General features: G+C 44.8%; 1 protein-coding gene across 1 annotated transcript in view; it reads right to left on the bottom strand.

Annotated features, from left to right (window-relative positions):
• Nucleotides 1-26,193, bottom strand: part of LOC125426938 (ATP-dependent RNA helicase TDRD9-like) — a 56,162-nt gene extending 29,969 nt beyond the window's left edge. Inside the window, exons 1-10 of the mRNA XM_048485819.1 lie at nucleotides 26,100-26,193; nucleotides 24,749-24,880; nucleotides 14,357-14,522; nucleotides 13,129-13,192; nucleotides 11,438-11,501; nucleotides 10,950-10,994; nucleotides 10,070-10,123; nucleotides 6,463-6,579; nucleotides 3,936-4,043; nucleotides 584-684 (exon numbers count right to left, since the gene is read on the bottom strand). Of these exons, the coding sequence (XP_048341776.1) occupies nucleotides 584-684; nucleotides 3,936-4,043; nucleotides 6,463-6,579; nucleotides 10,070-10,123; nucleotides 10,950-10,994; nucleotides 11,438-11,501; nucleotides 13,129-13,192; nucleotides 14,357-14,522; nucleotides 24,749-24,880; nucleotides 26,100-26,105 (857 nt within the window). The 5' untranslated portion in view covers nucleotides 26,106-26,193. The remainder of the gene's footprint in view (nucleotides 1-583; nucleotides 685-3,935; nucleotides 4,044-6,462; nucleotides 6,580-10,069; nucleotides 10,124-10,949; nucleotides 10,995-11,437; nucleotides 11,502-13,128; nucleotides 13,193-14,356; nucleotides 14,523-24,748; nucleotides 24,881-26,099) is intronic.
• Between the last annotated feature and the right edge of the window lie 270 nt (nucleotides 26,194-26,463).

Below are 26,463 nucleotides of genomic sequence, written 5' to 3'. Positions count from 1 at the left end.
GCAAATTGGTTTTAATCTTTTATATTGGGATTTACATTTTAAAGTTTATCGAATGTTTTTGTGTTGTAACCCGCCCTTAGCCCTTCGGGGATGGGGGGGGGGGATATAAATCCAATAAAATAAATACGTAAGTAAATGTCACTAATCTTGAGCGTGCAAAGCGCTTCAAGTCGCAAATGACTTATGGCAATAAGTGTCAAACTCGCGGCCCGCCAGATGTTATGGACTACAGTTCCCATCATCCCCTGCCAGAATGATGGGAACTGTAGTGCACAACATCTGGAGGGGTGCGAGTTTGACACCTGTGCCTTATGGGGTTTTCAAGGCAAGAGACTAACAGAGGTGGTTTGCCATTGCCTGCCTCTGCACAGAAATCCTGGCATTCCTTGGTCGCCTCTCATCCAATTACTAATTTGGCTGACCCTGCTTAGCTTCTGAAGCCCAACAAGATTGGGCTAGCCTGGCCCAGCCAGGCCAGGGCATGAACCTTTAATATAGATGTCAGGGCTCTAAACCAGTAAGCAAACCTGATCCCCCCACGTTCACGCACAGTCAAGCTTAAAAGGCTATAAAGTCGACTTACTTGGTTCCATCGTACGAAATGGATTTTACTTGGCCACACTGTCTAAACAGCGACTGCAGTTGTTTATAGTAGAGGAATCCATATGTGGGCATGCTCTTCAACTGTTTAAAATAAAAGGAACGGGCTAAGATAGGCGGAGCGCTGACATTTCAAAGCATGCGATTCTCTGAGCATCCCAATATATACAGCCATAAAATTTCACCATTTAACTGACAGTGGAGTGATTATAAAAAGTTCAGCTGGGTTACAGCACATCCAGTTCTTCCTTTCCTTATGTGGGAATTTCAGCTCCCCAGTTCTATAGACCACCTAAGGCTGGCTCAGAGGATGTGTGTTTCCCACCTTTCATCAGATGCCTTCTGGGAGATTCTCACTGGGAACATCATTCCCAAGAGCCATAGTACTAACCTGAATCAAGTTTTCAAGCACCTGGCAACAGCGTTCCCAGCATGCAACTCCAGGCACACCACTGATCCAAAGACCTTGTGATGGTCACCTGGGCTGATAAATGTTGAGAGCAGACCCTAAGTCTTCTCTCCACTGAAAACCCATCTCTTCTGCCCCTGGCCTTGTGTAAGATTTCTCTCTGCCTCCCCAGTGGCTTTCTGACAGCTTCCTGGCTACCTGCAAGGCACTGAGGAAGTCTCTCTCAAACCAGCAATCTTGGCAACCAGGCTCCGCTGAATTACCATTGGTGTCACTTGTGCAAGCCTGATGCTTGGCTTCTTAGGCCCCGCTTTGATTGCCATTTCAGCTTTGTCTACAAAATTCAGGGATAATCTCTCTCTCTCTCTCTCTCTCCTCCCTCCCTCCTACCTATCTATCTACCTATCTATCTACCTACCTACCTATCTATCATCTATCAATCATCTGTCTATCAATCATCTGTCTATCAATCATCTGTCTATCAATCATCCATCTATCTATCTATCTATCCATCTATCTATCTATCTATCTATCCATCTATCTATCTATCTATCTATCTATCCATCTATCTATCCATCTATCTATCCATCTATCTATCCATCTATCCATCCATCCTCATCCATCCATCCATCCATCCATCCATCCATCCATCCATCCATCCATCCATCCATCCATCCATCCATCCATCCATCCATCCTCATCCATCCTCATCCATCCTCCATCATCCATCCATCCATCCATCCATCTGTCTATCTGTCTAATTAATTTGATATGCCGCCCTAAGAGCTCTGGGCGGTGTACAGGTCAATAACAAACAAAATTAGCAACCACAACAAATAATAAATTACATCTTATTAAAAACATATTAAAATATCAAGCAACTCTAATCTTACAAAACCAATAACTTCAGCAGCCCAGCTCAGCAGCATTTATAGATGTAATTCCAATGATGGAATGGAACATAAAACAGCATACCAGGGACAGCACCTCAGTGGCTGGCCTCCCCAAAAGCCCGGCGGAACAACTCCGTCTTGCAGGCCCTGTGGAACTGTTCTAGGTCCTGCAGGGCCCTCATGGTAGGGAGGGAGGTTGTTCCACCAGGTAGGGGCCAAGGCACTGAAGGCCCTGGCCCGGGTGGAGGCCAGCCGGATCATGGAGGGGCCCGGGACCACCAGGAGATTAGCCTCTGCTGAGCGCAGGGGCCGAACAGGGACATATGGGGACAGACTATATATAGTATCATAAAATAATAGAACTGGAAGGGGCCAGGCAGGCCGACACCCCTGGCCCAATGCAGGCTCAGCCTGGACCTTCCCTCAAAAACGTGTGTCCAGTCACTGCTTAAAGACTGCCAGGGAAGGGGAGCTCACCCTCTCTCTAGGTAGCTGATTCCACTGTTGCACAACCCTTTACTGTAAAATAGTACCCAGTCAGAACCTTCCTGTCAGTAATTTACACTCATTATTGCAAGCCCTATCAGCCAACAGGAATAGCTCCCTGCCCTCTGTAAGTGATAGCCCTTCAAAAACGTAAAGAGAGCAAACATGTCCATTTTCAATTTTATTTATTTATTTGATTTTATATCCCGCCCCTCCTCTTTTCCAGACTAAACATTCCCAAGACCCTCAGCCTTTCCTCATAAGGCCGTGGTGGTGAACCTTCCGCACTCCAGATGTTATGGACTACAATTACCATCAGCCCCTGCCAGCATGGTCAATTGGCCATGCTGGTAGGGGCTGATGGGAATTGTAGTCCACAACATCTGGAGTGCCAAAGATTCACCACCACTGTCATAGGGCTTAATCTACAGGCCGCAGATATTACCTTTTCTAACAGACAGCCTCTGGGTTCCCTGAAACAGTGTGAGAGAGAAGGCTGATGCAACCTACCTACCCCAAAAGCTATGGTCCTGTGTAGATCCCCAAAAAAGGGAAAATATGCACTCTGCAGCAGTTTCGGATTGGGTAAACAGCAAGGGGAGGAAGGCTGAAGTCCCTCCTTTGGGTTCTCTAGTACCCCAGGCAGAAGTCTTTTGCAATACCTATCACCTGGCCCTTTTAACTGGAGATGCTAGGGATTAAGCATGGGACTTTATGCATGCAAGACAGCAGAGGCGTAGCTCCAAGGGGACTGGGGGGTGCGCGATGCACCAGGCGCGTGCCCCTGTGGGGGTGGGGCAAAGGTGTTCCGGGGCCTGGCAGAAGCATTGTGGGGCAGGGCGGGGGTGTTTCAGGGTGGGACTGGGGCGGAGGATGCATCAGTGCAGCAGGTGCTTTTCTCCCTTGCTACGCCTCTGCAAGACAGAAGCAATTCCACTAAGCCACAAACACTCCTGCTCAGTTGGCTGTTGCAGATTTTCTGGGCTGTGTGGCTGTGGACTGGTAGTTTTCGTGCCTCGGACAGAAACACACGATGAACCGCAATATGCCGCTGAAGATGCCAGCCAGACATGCAGGTGAAACGTCAGGAGCAAAAACTACCAGACCTCGGCCACACAGCCCAGAAAACCCACAACAAGTTGCAGCCATGAAAGACTGACAATGTATCCCCTGCTCCTGTGAGGTATACTGTGCATTTTGCGGCCCCCCAAAGCACAAAAAGAGCAATCCACAGCAGTGGTTATCACATGCAAGCCAGGCAGCAGTGGCGTAGGAGGTTAAGAGCTCGTGTATCTAATCTGGAGGAACCGGGTTTGATTCCGCACTCTGCCACCTGAGCTGTGGAGGCTTATCTGGGGAATTCAAATTAGACTGTACACTCCCACAAACGCCAGCTGGGTGACCTTGGGCTAGTCACAGTTCTTCTGAGCTCTCTCAGCCCCACCTACCTCACAGGGTGTTTGTTGTGAGGGGGGAAGGGAAAGGAGTTTGTAAGCCCCTTTGAGTCTCCTGCAGGAGAGAAAAGGGGGATATAAATCCAAACCTACCATAACTGTTGTCTTGGGATTGTTGCCCGACAGCTCCCTCGCAGCGATTTCTTCCTCATGGTGCTCCAAAGCAAAATAATTGGGATAGAAAGCCCCAGCCAGGACAACCTGAGCGATTGAAGAAAGCAAACAGCAAGTCATAATTCTCTCTCGGAAAAGCAGGGTTGCACTTACCTGTGACTGTTGTTCATTGAGTGTTCTTCTGGGCAGCCCCACAATGGGAGAGTAGCAAGCTGGAACTCACGGAGGAAAGACAGGGTATCAATTTAAATAATGAGTGTTACATTGTAGTTGCTACAGCTGCTTCTCTGTGGCCCATTCCACACAGGCCAAGAAATACAGGTGTGGGACGCTATATAACCCGCTTTTGGGGGGCTGAGTAATTGTACCTCTCTATTCTGCACTGGTTAAACCTCACCTGGAATATTGTGTTCAGTTCTGGGGACCGCAATTCAAGAAGGATATTGACAAGCTGGAACGGGTCCAGAAGATGGCAACAAAAATGGTACATGGTCTGGAATCCATGCCTTACGAAGAGAGGCTTAGGGAGCTGGGGATGTTTAGCCTGGAGAAGTGACGATTAAGGGGGACATGATAGCTATGCTTAAATATTTGAAGGGGTGTCATGTTAAGGAGGGAGCGAGCTTGTTTTCTGCTGTCTCAGAAACTAGGACACGGAGTCATGGATTCGAGATGCAGGAAAAGAGATTCCATCTAAACATTAGGAAGACCTTCCCGACTGTCAGGGCTGTTCGACAGTGGAAATCACTGCCTCGTAGAGTGGTGGAGTCTCCTTCTTTGGAAGTTTTTTAACAGGCTGGATGAGCATATGTCAGGAGTGCTTTGATTGTGTGTTCCTTCATGGCAGCGGGTTGGACTGGATGGCCCTTCTGGTCTCTTCCAACTCTATGATTCTAAGCATGGATCAACAATGGATAGTCAACATTGGCAATTCTGTAAGCCTTACGAATAGCAGAAGACACCCAACGAGACAGTGTCCATGTAGAAACCTTAAGACTTTTGGGGGGTCCCTGAAAATAAATAAACAAGTTACTGTCCTCATGAAACTGTGTCGCTCAGTCCAAATTGAAAAGCAGAACCCTGCGGACGTCTAGGATATGCCGTGCTCTTTCCACATCTGAAGTGGGGCGAGGAAAGAAACCTGTCAGAACGATATCTTGCATCAGATGGAAAGTTGACAACGTCTTAGGTGTATGCTCCAAGTTAGGGCAGAGAACAACCTCGTCTGAATGGAACTTCATAAACGGAGGGTCACATTGTGGGGCTTGCAGATTATCCACCCTTCTGGCTGATGTAATGGCCGCTCTGGCCTCGAACAAAACTTCTTCTCAGACTCCTTGAGGAGAGGTTCTGACAAGGTCTGGTGAGAACCCTGAGCTGAGGAGCCAGAAGCTACCACTCCAGCTGGAACTGAAAAAGCTGAAGGGGAGCAAATTCTCTTAGCCCCTTCCTGCAAAGGGGTCTGGGGAGGCATAGACTTCTCCCGCAAAGCAGCTTTTAGATATGAAGAGTGCTCCTGGCAAGCCTTGGGAGTTAGCTGGGCCCAGAACTTACCCCTCGCCCCAAGATAAAAGGTGTTCCGAATGGCCATCCGGTTTGGCCACCTTTGCCCCACAAGAAGCGTACTTCTTGAAGGGGGCTCCACTCGTCTGTGATTCCATGAGGAACTTGTAGAAAAGGAACCAAATAGTGACCAACAACAACACTGAAGAGATGAAAGCTCAGCAGCAGAACACGGAAATATTCTCATCGTGCGACAGGGGAAGAAGTGAAGGATGTTCCCCCTCCCCTCCCGAGATCATGGAAGGAAGGAAAATTCCCGCCTTTCGGCCCTGAGGGGGAAGGGTGGTCTTCACAGCAGAACGTAAGAAAGCTGAAGAATCCTTTCTGCAGTCAGCCTGCGCATGCACATTCCCAATGGGGGCCTGCGCAGCAAGACCACGACAAGGAACCACGTTTCTCCGCTGGTAGCCTGTATGTGTGACTGGGAATCAAATAGGGGGAGGAGGGGAGGGGAAGCAATTTAACAGTATTTTTTATTATCTCACCTAAGCCACCCATAGGATTCTTCTAGGCAGTGAGACGGCATAGAAATCAATTAAATAAATACCACATTAACAAGTTGTTCCCACATTAGTTTCTCTTGACGTTTTGTGGCTTTCTCAGGCAAACCGGACCAAAAAATTATCCCCTAGCCTAGACCTGTGGCCCATACATGCCCACAATAAAGCAACAATGATAAAAATGATATTGTTCTTCCTCTTACTTCTGTGGTAATTGTGACGGGACTCTGTGGAAGCAAGTACAGGATAAAAAAGAAAGGAAAAGCTTTCAAATTTTTTGTATCCTTACTTAGAAAAACACACGAGTGCCGAATGCTCATTTTGCTAACACAAAAACTACCCAGAGGAGCTTTAAAACACTTGTTAAAACTATAGAATCTCACAGATTTTAGTAGGCATTGCTCCGTTAAGTTGCATTTTGTACGTCAAAATGAATCCTTTACCTGCAAAATGAAGTGCTGCTTATACACATGGTCACGGTCTATGGCGGGTGGCAGCTGGTTAACGTGCATGTTGAATATGCTGACTCGTTTTTTCAACTCCTCGTACAATTCAGCCACCTAAAAGAAGTTTTTGCTCTAACATTAGCGACCATTTCACAAGTTACTGAAATATACACACGAAAGATGGCTTGGTTAAAGAAAAAAGGAGAAAGCACTTTGGATTTGACAGCAGTCATAGCCAGTTCGGGCGGGGGGCAGAGAGTACCCCTTTTCCCCCAAGCCCAATACTAGAATAAGACTAGGGAGTGCCCCCATCATGGCAACTAGGAACGCTGATGCCTTTTGCACCATCCACATCCAGCAGTGCTAGGCAGCCAGGGACGGAGCAAGGGGGGAAGTGTGCCTGGTGTGTGCGCACGCCACCCCCAGCCCCCGGAACGCCCCATCCCGTCCCTGTCACGCCCCGGAATGCCTCCGCAGGGGCGCCCACCTGGTGCGTTGTGCATTCCCCGTCCCCTTGGCGCTACACCTCTGTAGGCGGCATATGCAGCTGGGAGCACAGGTGTCAGGAATGGCACCTAGGTGATTGAGATGCATTCCTAACACCATGCCATGGCTACATAAAATACAGACTGTGATTGTATCTGGGTGATTGAGATGCATTTGTGTCAATGTAACTGCTACATGATATATGTATATTGCCTGTTAAATGTAACCACTGTGCTAATGGAACATTCTTTCCTTGATCTTACTTCCATGGTTTCACAAACCTGGTAGATAAATAGGTTTATCCCTGACCCTCTCTACTCCCATGGGAAGCGGGGGATAGAAAGCCAGGTGGCTTTATCTCTATCTGTCGCTGACCTTGGGGCGCTTAGGCCTCGACGTAACTCTTTCTCACATTGGGGTGCTGTGTGGTTTCCGGGCTGTATGGCCGTGTTCTGGCAGCATTCTCTCCTGACGTTTCGCCTGCATCTGTGGCTGGCATCTTCAGAGGATCTGATGCCATTCAGATGCCATTCAGAAGATGCCAGCCACAGATGCAGGCAAAACGTCAGGAGAGAATGCTGCTAGAACACGGCCATACAGCCCGGAAACCACACAGCACCCAAGTGATTCTGGCCGTGAAAGCCTTCGACAATACACTGAACTTTCTCACATTCTTTGGAGAAAGGGGAGGGGGGGGGTCTTTTCTGGATAAAGGAGGTCGCAAAAGCCAGGTCTGGCAGAACTGACTTCTTGCAAGCTGGGTGCTTTGTTACCTTTCCAATAAACGCTACTGATCAGCAATCCACAGTCTGGTTCTGGTGGGTTTTTTCAATAAGAACATAACAACGAGCCAGCTGGATCAGACCAGAGTCCATCTAGTCCAGCTCTCTGCTACTCGCAGTGGCCCACCAGGTGCCTTTGGGAGCTCACATGCAGGATGTGAAAGCAATGGCCTTCTGCAGATGTTGCTCCCGATCACCTGGTCTGCTAAGGCATTTGCAATCTCAGATCAAGATTGGGAGTCATAGATCGACTTCTCCTCCATAAATCTCTCCAAGCCCTGTTTAAAGCTATCCAGGTTAGTGGCCATCACCACCTCCTGTAGCGGCATATTCCAAACACCAATCACATGTTGCGTGAAGAAGTGTTTCCTTGTATTAGTCCTAATTCTTCCCCCCAGCATTTTCAATTAATGCCCCCTGGTTCTAGTATTGTGAGAAAGAGAGAAACATTTCTCTCTGTCAACATTTTCTACCCCATGCATAATTTTATAGACTTCAATCATATCCCCCCTCAGACGTCTCCTCTCCAAACTAAAGAGCCCCAAACGCTGCAGCCTCTCCTCATAAGGAAGGTGCTCTAATGTAACTCTTTCTCACATGCTGTGGGGCTGTGGTCTGGTGGATCTTGTTCCTAACGTTTCGCCTGAATCTGTGGCTGGCATCTTCAGAGGTGTATCACAGAGAAAAGTCTGTTTCACACTGTGTCCAGTCTGTTTATTGAGTTATGGTTTATTTATTGTTCATTGATTCAAGGATTGAGACCTAACGACAGGCGACAAAGCGCTCGCAAGCAAGCAGTGGAAGAGAACGTGGTTGTAAAAAGCGATGCTGGAGTAGGAAATCGCAGTGGGTCCCACCAGAATCCATGGGCCCATACACCTGCCCCACTGCAAGGTATGTGGACGCCGGCCCTGGTAGGAGTTACAATTTTATGATATGATCTTCTAAAATCCCCCCAAATTTAACTTCACTGACTACTATTCCCATCCAAGTCCTCCTATACAAATTGCTCTTACCTAACTTCCTAAACTAGTAGAGAACAGGCTTCCAAGACAGAGGTCAAGGCATATAGTATTGGGTAGAAGCTCCTTTTCAGACCCGAGCCTTATTTAACACGATACTTTGATCAACAAGTAAGAAAGCCTGCAGGCCAATAATGTGCACAATTCGCACTGCAGAGCTGCCCTTCGTTATGTCAGCAACGGAAAGACTGAGATGTGAGCATGTGAGATGTGAGCAGCAGTGGCGAAAAGGGTTAAGAGCTCGTGTATCTAATCTGGAGGAACCGGGTTTGATTATCCGCTCTGCCGCCTGAGCTGTGGAGGCTTATCTGGGGAATTCAGATTAGCCTGTACACTCCCACACACGCCAGCTGGGTGACCTTGGGCTAGTCACAGCTTCTCGGAGCTCTCTCAGCCCCACCTACCTCACAGGGTGTTTGTTGTGAGGGGGGAAGGGCAAGGAGATTGTCAGCCCCTTTGAGTCTCCTGCAGGAGAGAAAGGGGGGATATAAATCCAAACTCCTCCTCCTCTTCCTCCTCCTCTGCCGCCGCCACCACCAAAGGGTGAGTCACTTTTTGCAACGGAACAATTTCATAGAAGATTCTGAATTCCAGCATTAGTATATCATACTGATAGCCTCACCCTGTACAGGAAGGAAGAGCATGAAGTTCTAGTGGTTTAGATCATAGCAATGATCTAAGTTTTGCTATGAGTTTTGCTCATCGCAAAAAGCCAAAAGAGAAGAAAAACAAACGATGGATGGAAGCTTCCACCAAAAACTTGTCAGGAGACACCACTGAAGCATTTCTGCAATAAACAGGATCCCACTAAGTGTAGAAACAACGAAGCCTTTTGATTCCAGAGCAATGTTTAATGGCCTTGGTTATTTGTTTATGGCAGGAATGGACACAGTTTTTATTTGTTGTGGGGGTTTTATACCCTGCTTTTCTAAATTGTAAGGAGTCTCAAAGCAGCATACAAGATCCTTCCCTTTTCCTCCCCACAACAGACACCTTGTGAGGTATGTGGGGTACCAAGAGAGTACAAAGAGAACTGTGACTAGCTGAAGGTCACCCAGCAGGCTTTATGTGGGGGAGTGGGGGGGAAAGAGACCTGGTTCTCCAGATTAGTCCACTGCTCCTAACCACAATACCATGTTGAGTCAGTTGCTACACAGAGGCAGGCAATGGAAAACCATCTCTGAGTGCCTCTTGCCTTGAAAACCCCACCTGGAGTCACCATTAAGTCAGCTGCAACTTGACAGCCAAAAAATCTGTTTCTGTATTAGAGTGGGGCAGGGGGGGGGGGCAGGGCTTTGGGTGGGGGTAACTTACCTCCCTAATCCGTTTGATGTGAATATACTTGGAACGGCCCCAATCAAGCTCATCCTGGGGAAAAAAAATAAGCAATTTAAAAAACTCACACTCACTGTAATTTACTAAACAAATGAGAGCAATCCCCGCTCCAGAGAGCCCTTCCAGAGTCCATTCAAGAGCTTGCTTCACCTGCCTCCTCCGCTACTAGAAGTGTTCTGGCAAAACTGGGCATCAGAGAATAAGCAAGCCAGTCATGGTGTACCCGCGCTCTATCTGCTACTGTGAAGTCCCCACCCTTCCCACAAGAGTATTGCTGTCCACAGACCGCTGCATGGAGGAAATCTCTAAATGGCCCAGGTGGGTACTCCATCTTCCAGGATGGTTCAGGTCTCATACAGAAGAAGGTGTACAGATACTGTAACCACTAAGTCCTTCATGCATGCTGACGGTAAAGGACTGTATCTTTACATTCAATCTGTGTTTCATTACACAGCAAACAAAAAGAACTCATATATGATAATTGTTCCGATATATATATAGCTGTATTTTCTGTACATGCGTATTGTTAGTGGTTTGTATTTTTGTAACTTTCTGTATTGATGTATGTTCATAGCTGTTTTAGACAACAGATCACTTATTTTCACTTTTCAATTCACTTAATAAATTAGTAGTAAAAGTTTAAAAAAAGTATAAAAGTTTGCGTGTCTGTGTTCTTAAGCAGCAGGACTGGCGGTGTTTTTTGTTTCTTGTTAATTGCTTCTCAGCACGCTTGAGTCCTATTTGTAGTGTGTTAAGTTGTTATGGGGTGGGAAAAAAATCACCAATGCAAAATCAGCTTTCAGATCTCACAATTAAGCAGGTTAGAAGACTGAGCCCTGAACTATCAAGCGGAGCTAACCTTGGGATGTCTGAGCTTTCCTTTTTGCCGGCTTTCCTGCCACTCCTGCAATGAATAGAGAGAAAAACGATTTGATATATATACATGGTCATTTGTACTTGGAAACGGAGGGTCTGAAGCGCAAGCAGCGCAGGATTGTTCGGAACTGTCCTCCGCATAAAAGCCCGTCTCCCGGTTCAGTCTCACTCACACGGGGTCCTTACAAATGCAGGAGAAAAAAAGTTGGAGACCAACACGACTACCCATTCTGAATCTATCTTACAAATGCTGTTCTGCCTTGATCTCCGACTCTCACAGAACCTCCTGCCAATCTTATACACAGACGTATAGCAAGCCAATGTTACATAAATACTAGCAACTATCTGCCACAGTCTACAGTAATTATATCACCTTCCGACTGTATCAATCAGATGGCAAAACAATGTGAAAAACCTGATGCTTATTTAACATTTCCTGACATCCCTGCTAGATGCAGGGGGAGAAATTACCTTAAATGCCGTAACCAGTATGATGCAATCGTTCTTGATGTTCCCACAAAGATGAAGTTTATTCCTGCGAATTCATAATTCGTTGCAAGAGACATGTTGGTTTTTTACACGTTATTGGTCTAAGTATTTGCTAACATTCACTAAAATGCTTTCCAAAAAAATTAAAGGGCAGGGTATCAACAATGTTACAGAACACAAGGAGTCAAGTCACGCTTCTGATATTTTTCTCCCACCAAAGAAAAAGAATCAACCGTAACAGCACAGAGAAAGGAAGACAGCAGTGCTGTGCTAAGTTGTACATATTCTGAAAGTAAAAATTAGAGCTGCCCTCCAAGTTACCCTGTTTCCCCGAAAATAAGCCCTACCCCGAAAATAAGCCCTAGAACAGGGGTCTGCAACCTGTGGCTCTCCAGATGTTCATGGACTACAATTCTCATCAGCCTTTGCCAACATGGCCAACTGGGGCTGATGGGAATTGTAGTCCATGAACATCTGGAGAGCCACAGGTTGCAGACCCCTGCCCTAGAATGATTTTTTGGGATTTTTGCAGGTTGCCTGAAATATAAGCCCTATTCCAAAAAAAACCCCTAGTTACAGATTCCCTGGCGCAGTTGATCTGGTCACGCGGGGGAGGCGAGGGGTGTAAAATCATGGAAAAAAGTAAGACATCCCCTGAAAATAAGCCCTAATGTGTCTTTTGGAGCAAAAATTAATATAAGACCCTGTCTTATTTTCAGGGAAGCACGTAACTGGGAAAAATGGTTTTGAAAAATGCAAACTGAATCTCACAGGGTGACCCTGGCCCACATCATAATTTCAGAAGAGAAGCAGTGTTAAGATTTATGTTGGCAAAATTAAAAGGAGTCTTGTGGTGCCTTAAAGATTAACAATATTTTATTCTAGTATACATGCATAACAAATTCCTACTATGCGGATCTAGGTATACACACACATAAACTTCATTATAGAAACTCAGGGAAGACAGACATACTCTTCTCTTAGCCTAACCTACCACAGTAGGTTATTGGGAGGAGGAGGAGAAAAAGGAGGAGGAGGAGAGGTTTGGATTTATATCCTGTCTTACCTGTAAGGAGACTCAAGGTGGCTTACAAACTCCTTGCCCTTCCTCTCCCCACAACAGACACCTTGTGAAGTAGGTGGGGCTGAGAGAGTTCCCAAGAAATGTGACTGGCCCAAGGTCACGCAGCAGGAATGTAGGAGTGCGGAAACACATCTGGTTCACCAGAAAGCCTCCGCCACTCAGGTGGAGGAGTGGGGAATCAAACATGGTTCTCCAGATTAGAATCCACCTGCTCTTAACCACTATACCATGCTGGCTCTCAAGGGAATACAGGATAAAGAGGTGGAGGGAGAAGAACGGAGGATAAACTGAAGGACAGAGAAGAATGTTGGTCACCCTTAGTTCCTTGGAGGGAAGGTCAGCATAAAAAGGTGAAGGAATTGAATATTTAAAACAAACAAGCGAACAAGCCAAAGGGGTGCCATTTTAGAAGCATTCCCCTTCACTCTCACTCAAGTGGGAATGCCTCTTCTAAGATCATGCTCACTGCGATACCCAAAGCAAGCCACGGCCTTCAGAACTACTGTTTTTATTCATATGGCACATTTAATCAATTCATGGGAATAATCCATTCTCTTTAACGGAGGGAGAACCTTTAGAACAAAACTACCTGTACGCATCAAGGTGTTGTCTGAAAGGGATCACAAAGAAGCTCTTCAAGGAAAGGGCTGCAGCTGCAGAGAGACATGGACATTTAGTAAGCGGAGGATCTTCTAAGGATCGTGTTTTCCCCTCACACATCCTGCTAAGTTATCAGAGAAACAAACTACTTTTAGTGTAATGTACAGGCATTATGAAAAAAACCTGAAAAAACGTATTAATTTCATTTTTAAAACCTCTTTGAAACATAATAAACTTCACCAGCAAATGGTTATCAGCTCTTCAACATTTTCTCAAGTCTTCTCTCCAGAATAAAGTGCTCCTGCTGTGCAGACATCACTCAAAATGCTGCATTTCTGAGACAAGGCATCAGTATACTGTTAGTTGCAAATGTAGATACTTAGAATCATAGAGTTGGAAGAGACCATCAAGTCCAACCCCCTGCCATGCAGGAACACACAATCAAAGCACTCCTGATATACGTTCATCCAGCCTCTCTTTAAAAATCTCCAAAGAAGGAGACTCCACCACACTCCAAGGTAGTGCATTCCACTGCTGAACAGTCCTTACTGTCAGGAAGTTTTTCCTGATGTTTAGGTAGAATCTCTTTTCCTTCATCTTTTAAGTGTAATTTTAGGGAAGTCCAGTTCCAGAGCTATATACTGGGATGCATGGAGCATTCTAGCTCTGGGAAGAAGGCAAAAATATCTTCTTCCCTTTATTTTCCGCTGCACTTTTCCTTCACGTAGTTCTGTACTCTCCCTGCTGTCAATCTTTAGGTTGAAAACAAGGCTTGCCTTTTGTTATTCATAACCTGGCACAGGGGTGTCCAACTCTGGGGCATCAGATGTTTATGGACTAAAATTCCCATCAGCCCCTGCTGGCACGGCCAATGTAGTCCATGAACATCTGACGTGCCAGAGTTGGACACCTCTGACCTAGCACCTGCATTCTTTGGATATTTGAGCAATCAAACAAAACTAAAACTCGGAGTTTTCACAGCCAGAATCAATTGACTGTTGTGGGTTTTCCAGGTTGTGTGGCAGTGATCTGGTAGTTTTTGCTCCTAACGTTTGCCCGAATCCATGGCCGGTATCTTCAGAGGCATATTACAGCAGGATGGGTTTCTCTCTGTGGCACAGTGTGGGGATAAGTAAAACAATCAGTCTAGCTAAGCATCACTCTCCATACAAGGACAGGTTAATGCCACTTACTTGCATAACCATCATCTCACTTACCTATTATGAGACATTCTTCCAGACATCCAAAGACATTGCCCAGAACTATTAGTTTGCCAAGGTGCTGGTCTACAGGTAAATGCGCCAACACCTTTCCCAGGAAGGTCAGTTCACCATCGTAAGGATTTGCATCGTCAGAATCAGCACTGATTGCAAGTGCTCCTATCTATACCAAAACAAAAGCAATGAGGATATGATCAATTTGTCAGCAACCAAGATGACCTGTAGTGGACTTGTTAAAAAAATTAAGAAGGTTTGGACAGAAGTACTTATGAGAATGCCAAAGATAATTAAATTTAAATTTCCTCTTATTGCAAAAACCATGTTACTGGGTGTCTTACCGCAAAACATTCCTACGAAGCTAAATGAACTATGTTGGCACTTACTAACGGCAGCAAGAGTAATGATTGCTCCCTGTTGGAAATCCGATAAAGATCTCACTACAGAATTTTGGAAAGATAAAATCAGAGAATAGGCTATAATGGCCAAATTAACACAAATCTCGTAAACAGATGGGCAAAACATGCATTTGATGAGTGATGGGAACTTAACTTCTTATATGAAGCTGAATCCATCATGTAAAATTAAAAACACCTTGAGGATTATTAATTGATAATGATTAAGATAGAAGAGACTGACAAGTGAGGATGATTTAGGGCTGGTGGACAGAAGACAGATTTTAAGATTTCATGACAGCAATATTAGAATGTCACATTGTGAGGGGTGGCATGCAAGGGAAAGGGAGGGAGGGGTGACATTCAAGGGAAGGGGAGTGAGAGAGGGGGAGGGGAGGGAGTTGGGGTGGCATGCAAGGGAAGGGGCGGGGAGTGAGGGATGGCATGCAAGGGAGGGATCCATTATGTTATGATTATTAATGTAGTTATTAATGTAGTCTTGAGTAGATGTGCTGTATTTACCTTTTTTCTCTCTGTCTCTATCTGTTTTGAACTCTTTTTAGGTTGTATCTTTTTTCCCTAGCTATCAAATACAGTGGAACCTCTGTTTTCATCGCCATCGGTTTCCATCATTTTCGGTTTTCGCCGATTCTTTGGGCGAAAATTTTGCTTCGGTTTTTGTTGGTCGCTTCAGTTTTCGTTGGTTTTCGCCGGAACGCGTGCGCTAATTTTGCGGCAAAAACCAGCGACCCATTGCTTTCAGCAGTTGCTACAATGGAGTCTCGATTTTCGCTGGTTTCAGATTTCGCCGATTGTTTTTGGATGGATTACCATTGAAAACCGAGGTTCCACTGTATATTGTCAAAATTAATAAAAATTATTATAAAAAACAACCAAGAAGGCTTTTAAAAAATAAATATCCAAACATTATTCCCACAAACTAATATCAGGCTTACACAGTTTGTAAGAGAGCAAACTAACCAAAAGGTGATTTGGGTTGTGATAATGTGGAATATCTCTGCTTCCTGTGCATTATGTGGCCAAATATTCCTGGATATTTTTGAAACATGTTTTGTGCTTATCTGTGTTTGGTTTTTTGGGGGGGAAAAAGTAGCATGACACATATTATAGCTGTTTTTGGCTATGGCCTGTTTTTGAAGTTCACCATTACATTCATAACATTCCTCCCTTCAACTGGGGACCGCCCAGTTAAAATGAGGCCACCCGGCAAGCCTAATTACAGATGCTTTACCTGATGATTGTCATCTTTGGAGTCCTTGGTTTGGGTTCCCCTACCACCTGCGTCTAGGTGTGTAGCAACCTAAAAGGTTCTCCTCAGCCATGGCATTGAAAATATGCCACTCCCTAGGGAGATTCAGCTATACCCTTCAGTCACTGCCTGCCACCAACGGGTGAATACTTCCCTGTTTGTTTGGTGTAAACCCCCCCCCCCCAAATAAGCTTTTACAGCTCCTTAATTTGGACAATCGTAGTTTGATTCCCCTCTCCTCCACATAGAGCCTGCTGGGTGACCTTGGGCCAGTCACAGTTCTCTCAGAACTCTCTCAGCCCTGCCTCCCTCACAAAGTATCTGTTGTGGGGAGAGGAAGGGGAGGAGTTTGTAAGTGGCTTTGAGACTCTTTAAAGTATAAAAAAGTGAGGTAAATTTTTTTCTCCTTCTCTTCTCTTTTTGCTCTTCTCCCTGGTTGTGATGCTTTTGTATTGTATTATTTGATTTGTATACCGCTCTCCCCCGAAGGGCTCAGGGTGGTGAACAACAACAGCATAATAGCAAAACATCAGTAATCATAACATCAAGCAACAAAACATCAATAAACAGAGGATCAATAAATACAACATTATAAACATGGCATCATAAACAAGAACATCAATAATCAAAACATCATAAGCTATATGCAGGTGGCATCGGGGGGTGAGATCTCCAAGCGTCGCCCCATTATGTGTGGGGTGCCGCAAGGAGCGATACTCTCCCCGATGCTTTTTAATATCTACATGCACCCCCTGGTGAGTCTAGTTCGGAGTTTTGGGCTGCGGTGTCACCAATACGCTGATGACACCCAGCTCTTGTTCACAATGGAGGGCAGCCCGACCTCGGCCCCTGATGCTCTCCAGCGTTGTCTTGATGCTGTGGCTGGTTGGTTGAGTGCAAGTCGGCTGAAGTTGAATCCCACTAAGACGGAGGTCCTGTGGCTGGGCCGGGGGGAGTGTCCGGTGGCCTTTGGCCTGCCTACCCTTCTTGGCGAGACGTTAAAATTAACTTCGTCCACCAAGAGCCTGGGGGAGACTCTGGATCCCTCTCTATCCTTGGTGGTCCAGGTCACCCCGACAGCCCAGGCAGCTTACCATCTGTGGCAGGCATGGCAATTGGCCCCGTATCTCTCCCGTCCTGATCTGGCCACTGTGATTCATGCAACAGTCACCTCCAGATTAGACTACTGTAACTCACTCTGCACGGGCTTGCCTTTAGCCAGGATCCAGAAACTGAAACTCGTACAGAACGCGGCAGCCAGACTCCTTTCCGGAGCAACAGCAAGGGACCGGATTACTCCAGTCCTATACCAACTGCACTGGCTGCCGATCGAGTACCGGGTCATGTTTAAAGTTTTGGTTTTGACCTTTAAAGCCATTCGCGGCCTTGGCCCTGCATATCTAAGGGACCGTCTCTCCCTATATCGCCCTTCTAGGCCCCTCCGTTCATCGGAGGCAGACCTACTGGTAATCCCTGGCCCCAAGGCGATCCGGCTGGCCTCTACAAGGGTGTTATGTCTTCACAATAAGCCTCCAGACTTCAGTAATCCAATGTTTATTAAAAGTACAACCAAGCACACTATAGCACTCTATCTCTAACAGCTGCATGCACTTCCCTTCTTTACATGTCCTTAAGTACTTATATCTTAAAGGAACATACACACTATACCACATTTCCCTTTTTATAATTTTTTTTTAACCCAAAACATAGTCCTTAGTCCAAACAGGTGGTCGTCTCATTCTGTTACTTCTGTTTACTGCAACAGGTGGTATATTGTGGGTCAGTGGTGATGATGGTATCTGTGTAGGCGCATCCAAAGGTCCTTGTTGTCCTGGTGGCATCTGTCGGGACACGCCTGAAGATCCTGGGTGCGAATCAGAGTTATTTTCTCCCCCAACCAATTCATCCTCATTCGTTACTGGCAACAAAAAGGCATCCTCTATTTCAGAACCCACTTTGCTACCATTACCATGTACAGGTACCAAATGTGAAACATTCCATATACGACCATCTGACAATTTATAAGTATATAGTCCTTTCCTTTCCACTATCCTAAAGGGTGGTGTAAATTTACATTCTCCCTTTCGCACAATACCTGGTCTTCTTACTCTCACCAATGATCCACATTCAAATGAAATATCCTTAGCACCTATGCTCATCAGCATAAGCTTTATACTGCTTTTGCCTCTGCTCCACTCTTTTCCTCAAACCAGCTTCAGATGGTACAACGGTTCTTACTTTTGGGAATCCGCTAATATTCAACTTAGTATGCATTTCTCTCCCATGCAACAATTCTGCTGGTGATCTCTGAGTTGTCGCATGTTTAGTTGCCCTATACGCTTGCAGAAATTCAGTGGTAAACGCAACCCATGCCTTCCCTTCCAATCTAGCTGTCTGCAAGCTATCTTTCAAACTTCTATTAAAGCGCTCAATTTCTCCATTCGCTTGTGGATAATACACTGATGATTTCCTATGTATAATATTTCGTTCTGCCAGGAAGGTTTCAAACTCCCTGGAAGTAAATTGAGCACCATTATCAGAAACCAGCTCTTTGGGGTCACCTTCTCTACTGAAAACTACAGAGAATGGAATAAATCCAATTATAGCAGAACAGCCACAGTTGCTCCTCGATGTAAATACCGCTATTTCTGGCCACTTACTGAAATAGTCTATTAGTGAGTAATCAGCGATAGCGACACTCAATAGGGTATTCCCTCAAAAGGTCCCACAATATCAATGGCAAGCTTCTCCCAAGCCCAGGAATGGGGAAACGGAACTGGCTGACAATGGTGCTGGAGTGCTGCTTTTGCTGTTTTGTCATGAGATTGACAAATAACGCAAGCCTTAATGGCCACTTCTACTTCCAGAATCCATCCCAGGCCACCAATACAGATCCCTCAATTCTGCTTAGTCCGCGACAATTACCTTGATGTGTATCATGCGCGAAGTTTTCGTATCAGCTGCAGGGCCGCAAAGCATTCTGGGACCAGCAGCTCGATGTGTACCCTCGTAATATACAGCCATTTTGTAAGGATAACTCCTCACGCACTCCTAAAAAATAGGGCATCAATTCTGCCTCAAGCCCTTTTTCTTTACTTCTTCAGGGCTATTTTGTCATCAAAACCCTTCTTAACTTCTTCTGCTGGGTTGGACATGCTGAACATGCAGCCTGGAAGTTTTTCCAGTGTAACTGCAGATTGGACTGCCTTGAAAGGAGTGCTTTCACTACTTCTATATATCCTCCTCTAGCGATGTCTCTGGAGATGGCAAAGGCAATCGAGACAAGCAATCTGCAGTTACATTCTCCTTTCCTGGTTTATATATTCCATCTCATAAGTAAAGAAAAGCAACCTGGTGCTGGGACTCATCTAGCGCAATGGTCGATTCCCTGCCCTTCCTAACCCTTTTGATGTCAACAATGTTGTCAGGGGGACAATAATGATCAGGCACGCTTAATTTAAAGGCATGGCCCCACAAGTAAGTTCTCCACTTTTCTTGTGTAGCCCAGACACAGAAAGCAAAGCGCCTCTTTTTCAACCACAGAATATTTCCTTTCAGTCTGGGTTAACTGCCTTGATGCAAATGCAACTGTTTTTTCCGCACCTTACTCTCATGGAGCTGGGTCATTACAGCTCCCAAGCCATACATTCTGAGGCATCCGTTGTTACAATTGTTGGCAATGATGGATCGTAAACAATGCTAAAGCTGGGCTATGGACAATCAGGTCTTTTACAGTATCAAAACTGGCCTGGGCTCCCTCAGTTGACCATGCCCACTCTACATTCCCCCGCAACAACTCTCTAAGTGGTTCAGTAATTGAAGCATAATTAGGAGACAAACTTTACGCATACCAGCATGAGGTCAGACCCAAAAAGGAACGCAGCTTTTGCTAAATCACTCTGGGGTGGTGCCTGTAAAATAGCTTCCACATGATCCTAAAATCTGGTTTTCCAAGCCCAGCTGATGACACATTATGTCCCTAAAAAAGAAAGTTCTTTTCTGCCCAAGTTTACATTTTTCCATATTAAGTTTCCAGCCCAGCTACACTAATACACTGTAATACAAGATTGTAAATTACTCTCATGTTCTTCAGGAGTCTTTCCAAACACAATAATGTCATCCTAAATAACACTGGACTCCTTCTTCTGCCCTTTTAATATTAAGGACATCATCCTTTGAAAAGCAGCAGGAGCTGAGGCTAACCCATATGGGACACGCTTTAAAATCAAAACAATCCATCATGTGTAATAAATGCTGTAAAGGTCCCTGCTTTCTTCATGCAATATGAACTTTGGTGATATGCACTCTTGTAAGTCAAGTGGTAGAAAACATTTTTTTTGACCCTGCCAAGTCAGAAAATATCTCCTCTATATGAGGTGCAATGGGTGACTATCAATGACTATAGCTTTGTTTGGTTCTCTCAGGTCTACACAAGAGAGTCGTATTTTCCCATCTTTTTTTCTTACCACAACTATAGGAATTGAAACCCATTCTGATGACTCCACCTCTTCAATAATGTCATTCTGCACCAGCTTCTTAAGCTCTTCTGACACAGCATCTCTTACAGCAAATGGCAATCGTCTAAGTAACTTCTGTTGCACAGGGACCACGATTAGGGTCTCTACTTTTTACCTTATGGAGTAAAACCCCACAGCACAACTCCACTTCTTGGCGTGGAATTATCCCTGGTCACAGCCAAGGCAACCCCTTTGTGGCAAATCCACTTTTATCTTGGGGGCCATAACGCGATCCATCCACCACCAATTATCAATCTTAATGCAGCAAAACCAAAGTCTCTGCCAAGGATAGGTACCATTAGGCACAATATAAGGAATTTGTACTGATGCACAGCATGTTCCAAAACTCACTTTAATAACAGGCAAACAACCACACACTGAGTATTTTGATTCTTTAAAATAGCATACCAGTTGCAATCCTTTGGGCTCTACCAATGGTGCCTGCTTAAAGTACTTGCAAATAAGAATTGCCTCAGGTAATATAGAGGAACTGCTGAAAAACAAGTCGGCATCTAACATCAGCTCAACATCCTGGCCCTTTCCCCAACGAGGTAGCAATTATAATTTACAATATTAATACATGATTTTTTTTCCCTCCATGACACAGAACTTCCTTTCCATTAAGCAGAGAAATTTCAAAAGATACAGTTACATCAGGCAACTTGAATTGAATGTAGCAGTAAATTTGATGGTTGTTCCATCTGTCTTGGCACACTTTTAGCATAAAATGCCCAATCTTTTTTACAGTATTTACATTTGTACACCTTTTGCAGGGCACCTTAAAGTAATCCTTGCACATTATGTTGTAGAGAGCCACAACGAAAACATGCTCTTTGTCGGGCAAGTGTTCTGCTTCATATATTCCCTTGACTGTCCAGTAGGTGTATATACTTTCCAGTTCGCTTTGTGGTGAAAGTTAATTTTTGGTGCTTTCTGCAAAAGTTCCACTTTCTCTATTCCTCCCTCCAGTGCCCAGGTGCATCATATCAATGTCACTTAAGACTCAAGCTCCTCAATCTGGTTTGCAATAATCATAGCTGCCTTCTCCAATGATAGTTCACAGAAGTTTCAAAGCAGTCTTCCCTAACACGGGGTATGTTAGTTTTTTCTACAAAGTTGGTCTCTTATCATCCTCAACAGCCAGTTTCATTCCAAACTCGCAGGGGCCAACTAAGTCTCTCCCAAAGCTGCAATATATTGTAAAGGTTGACTCGGGTTGTTGTGCCCGCTGCCAAAACTTTGTGAAATGCGCCATAGCAGCTCACATTAACCTTTTGGGGCTAGTCAAAAAAAATCCTTTGAAGTGCAGCCAAGCAAAGCAGTTTCATATGGTTTTATCATCCCCTTAAGGGAAAGTGTGTAGAAAAATACATTGTCCTTCTGCTCCCAAGGAGTGGACAAGCAGTGCCAGCTTCCTTTCTTCTGTAGACACACTAATTCTGTGTCACTAATTGCAAAGCAGAGTAAAATTATCAAAAAGGCTAAGATCCACAGAGGTAAAAGGAGTTGGAGGCTCACCTGGACTTTGCAGAAAAGGTACCAACGGATTCAAAGGCAAACAAGCCATCCCTCCTTCGTCGCCAATGTTATGTCTTCACAATAAGCCTCCAGACTTCAGTAATCCAATGTTTATTAAAAGTACAACCAAGCACACTATAGCACTCTATCTCTAACAGCTGCATGCACTTCCCTTCTTTACATGTCCTTAAGTACTTATATCTTAAAGGAACATACACACTATACCACAAAGGGCCAGGGCTTTTACGGCTCTGGCCCCTACCTGGTGGAACAGGCTTCCAGGTGAGATCAGGGCCCTGCGGGATTTACAAAGTTTCCGCAGGGCCTGTAAAACGGACCTGTTCCGCCAGGCGTTTGGCCAGCCGGGGTGATATCAACCGCAATAAAAAGCAAACATCTGGCCTCCCGTGGGTTCATAAAAGGGGGAATAGAATAGCTGAAGCCATCTCTAGTTTAATATTTTATGTATTTTATGTATTTTAATTAACTTATATATATGACGTTTTAAATTTTTATTTTGTTGGAAACCGCCCTGAGCCTTCGGGGAGGGCGGTATACAAATATAATAAATAAATAAATAAATAAATAAATAAATATAAGGCAACAATAATCATAGCAGCATATATAACCAACAGAGATAGACATAACAAGCATAGATGGTGACTTTCCCATTCTGCAGCCAAATGTATACCCCATCTTTCTGCCCTCATAGGGTAGGGCAGTGGTGGCGAACCTTTGGCACTCCAGATGTCATGGACATGGATGTCATGGACTATCATGGAACAGTTTGACATCTGTTCCTGGTAAATTAGTAGAATCTGTCATTAAAGATAAAATTATAAAACATGTACAAAAGCAAAACCTGCTGAGAAAGAGTCAGCATGGCTTTTGCAGAGGCAAATCCTGTCTTACAAACTTACTAGAGTTCTTTGAGGATGTAAATAGGCATGTGGATAAGGGGGAACCAGTGGACATTGTCTACTTGGATTTCCAAAAGGCTTTTGACAAAGTTCCTCACCAGAGACTATTGAGAAAACTCAGCAATGAAGGAATAAGAGGGGAAGTCCTCCTATGGATTAAAAAACTGGTTGAGAAACAGGAAGCAAAAGAGTGGGTGTGAATGGGAAATTCTCACAATGGAGAGAGATGTGGGGAGTGGTGTCCCCCAAGGATCTGTATTGGGACCAGTGCTCTTTAACCTATTCATAAATGACCTGGAAGTAAGGGTGGGTAGCGTGGTGGCCAAGTTTGCAGATGATACCAAATTATAGCGTAGGGTGGCAGGAGAACCACAAAGGATTCTGGCGAGGAGGTCCAAGCGGACCTTGATAAATTAGGTGAGTGGGCTCCAGAAATGGCAAATGCAGTTCAATGTAGCAAAATGCAAAAGTGATGCACATAGGGCAAAAAAAATCCAAACTTCACATACACGCTACAGGGGTCAGTGCTATCAGTCACAGACCAGGAAAGGGATTTGGGCATCTTAATTGATAGTTCCACGGGAATGTCAACTCAATGTATGGCAGCTGTAAGAAAAAGGCAAACTCTATGCTGGGGATAATCAGGAAAGGAATTGATAATAAAACTGCAAAGATTGTCATGCCCTATATATAAAGCACGTGGTGTGACCACACTTGAGTACTGTGTTCAGTTCTGGTCACCACATCTCAAAAAGGATATTGAAGAGATAGAAAAAGTGCAGAGAAGGGCAACGAGGATGATTGAGGGACTGGAGCACCTTCCTTTATGAGGAAAGGCTGCAGCGTTTGGGGCTCTTTAGTTTGGAGAAGAGACGGCTGAGGGGGGATATGATTGAAGTCTATAAAATGATGCATGGCGTAGACAATGCTGACAGAGAGAAATTTTTCTCTCTTTCTCACAATACTAGAACCAGGGGGCATTCATTGAAAATGCTGGGGGGAAGAATTAGAACTAATAAAAGGAAACATTTCTTCACGCAACGTGTGATTGGTGTTTGGAATATGCTGCCACAGGAGGTGGTGATGGCCACTAACCTGGATAGCTTTAAAAGGGGCTGGACAGATTTATGGAGGAGAAGTCAATTTATGGCTACCAATCTTGATCCTCTTTGATCTGAGATTGCAAATGCCTTAACAGTCCAGGTGCTCGGGAGCAACAGCCGCAGAAGGCCATTGCTTTCACATCCTACATGTGAACTCCCAAAGGCACCTGGTGGGCCACTGTGAGTAGCAGAGAGCTGGACTAGATGGACTCTGGTCTGATCCAGCTGGCTTGTTCTTATGTTCTTATGTTCTTATGGACTACAATTCCCATCAGCCCCTGCCAGCATGGCCAATTGACCGTGCTGTCAGGGGCTAATGGGAATTGTAGTCCATAACATCTGGAGTGCCAAAGGTTCGCCACCACAGGGGTAGGGTATTTCACATTATAACAAGTTTTGGGTTGCCAAGCTCCAGGTTTGGGCTGCAGGTTCCCCAGAATTACAATGGATGGCCATAAATGGCTTGTTTAGATCTATGAAAACATTGTTCCCACTTCTCCTGCATGTTTATATGCTTGTGCTGTTATTGTTAAATATTTTACATATCTAAAAAATGTTTTCAAATTTAACACCGTGTTGTTCACAGCCTGGTAGACCCTGTTTCGGCGGAAAGGCGTCACGTAAATGTTGGAAATAAAATAAAACAACGTGCCAAAGAGAAGTACCGACCTCCTTCAGCAGCAGAATGGTGCGCTCGATGTCACTGATGTTGGGGGGAGAAAGGGCTGTCGCCAGCAAAGCTCTGGGCTCTCCCATGTTGAGCAGTTTTACCTTCAACACAGTACTCTCCAATGGGCAGCGCTGAAAGGGTTAAACAAAATGGCACCCAGTTGACAAACTAACATTTTAGGAATGAACAAACAAACAAACAACAATTGTGTGTGACGTAAGGAATGGAAAGCAAAAAACACGTCACACACTTAAACAGAGGTTGCACTTAGCCAATATAATATGTAAAATGATTTCTTTTCAACAGATTTTAGTATAACAATTCACAAGGTATGAGTGTATCACATTCAAAAATAAGAAGACCATATCCATGGTTTAACCAACTAAGAATTGGGTTCTATTTACACCCAATAAATATATTTCAAATTGTTATGTAGAAACCAAAGTTCAATATCCAGTTCATAAATTATATCCATGTTGATAACAACTTATAAAATCAATCAAAGTAAGTCTCTCGAATGCCTCACGTGTTTCCAAAGCGTTTTCGTTGATGTCTTCCTCAGGAGAAGAACAATTTCATTCATTTTCTTTCTCACATTTCTTATATGCCATATAGATTTTTTGTCTCTCCTCAGAGCTGACTTGAACCCAAAAGCAGCTATTTTTTCTCTCTAACATTTTAAAAAGCATCAAATTTTTGGTTCTGGTGGGTTTTCCGGGCTGTGTGGCCGTGGCCTGGTGGATCTCGTTCCTAACGTTTCGCCTGCATCTGTGGCTGGCATCTTCAAAGGTGTACCATGGAGGGAAGTCTGTTATACAGTGTTACATCAAATTTTTATTCTCGTGACAGTCAAGACGCAGGCGGGGTTCTCTACACGCTGTCGCCACAGGAACACATAAAACGTGCATCAATATTCTTTTGACAATTGATTTTTTTCTCTTTCAACAAAAAAGCATCAAAAGCTGTAACTGGGAGCAGAATAGGCGGAGGCTACTTATGCATGAACTACTGGGAGACTGACTGGGAACCAAATGCAGGCTTCTCTGCTTGCTCCCACGATATGGAAACGCTGGAAAGGTTTCCTGAGAGATGAAGTTCGTGACAATACAGCAAACCAGCCATGCCTACCAAGCACGCACTTATATTAGTTTCACCGTCGTCTCTGGACAAACAGATTTTATTGGCTTTTGAAGTATGACCAAAGCCTCCAACACCTTCTTGACCAAAAATACGAAGGAGAGGGGAGAGTTGAGCATCCTCATTATCAGCAACTAAGGGTTTATTACATCACCTGGGGGGGGGGGGAACATGTCCAGCCTCAAATACACAAACACTACATGTAACACTTACCACCATCTCAGGAACGGAGCTCTCCGGTATGTAGTTTGCCCAGAAGTCTTTGTAAATTAGCCTGTAGCAGTAGCCTTCTGAAACGCGACCGGAACGGCCTTTGTGCAAAAGAAGCAGAACATGCAATTCACAGGTGACTTTTATTGCAAAAACTTGCATATTAACATTTCTAATAATTCTAATAATGTCTCACAGAGAGATAGACTCGCTGTCAAAAATCCTATCTGCAATTAAAACCATGTTCTCGGTTAAACACCGAAGGAGTCTAAAGGCGCCTAAACAAAACATGCAAAACGCTCCGGCTGGATCAGACCCAGTGGTTCTTTGGACTCTGCATTCTGTTTCAAACAGCACCCAACCAGAA

Source organism: Sphaerodactylus townsendi, linkage group LG02 (assembly GCF_021028975.2).
Source record: "Sphaerodactylus townsendi isolate TG3544 linkage group LG02, MPM_Stown_v2.3, whole genome shotgun sequence".
NCBI classification, from domain to species: Eukaryota; Metazoa; Chordata; class Lepidosauria; order Squamata; family Sphaerodactylidae; genus Sphaerodactylus; species Sphaerodactylus townsendi.
This window is presented reverse-complemented; position numbering and strand designations above follow the sequence as displayed.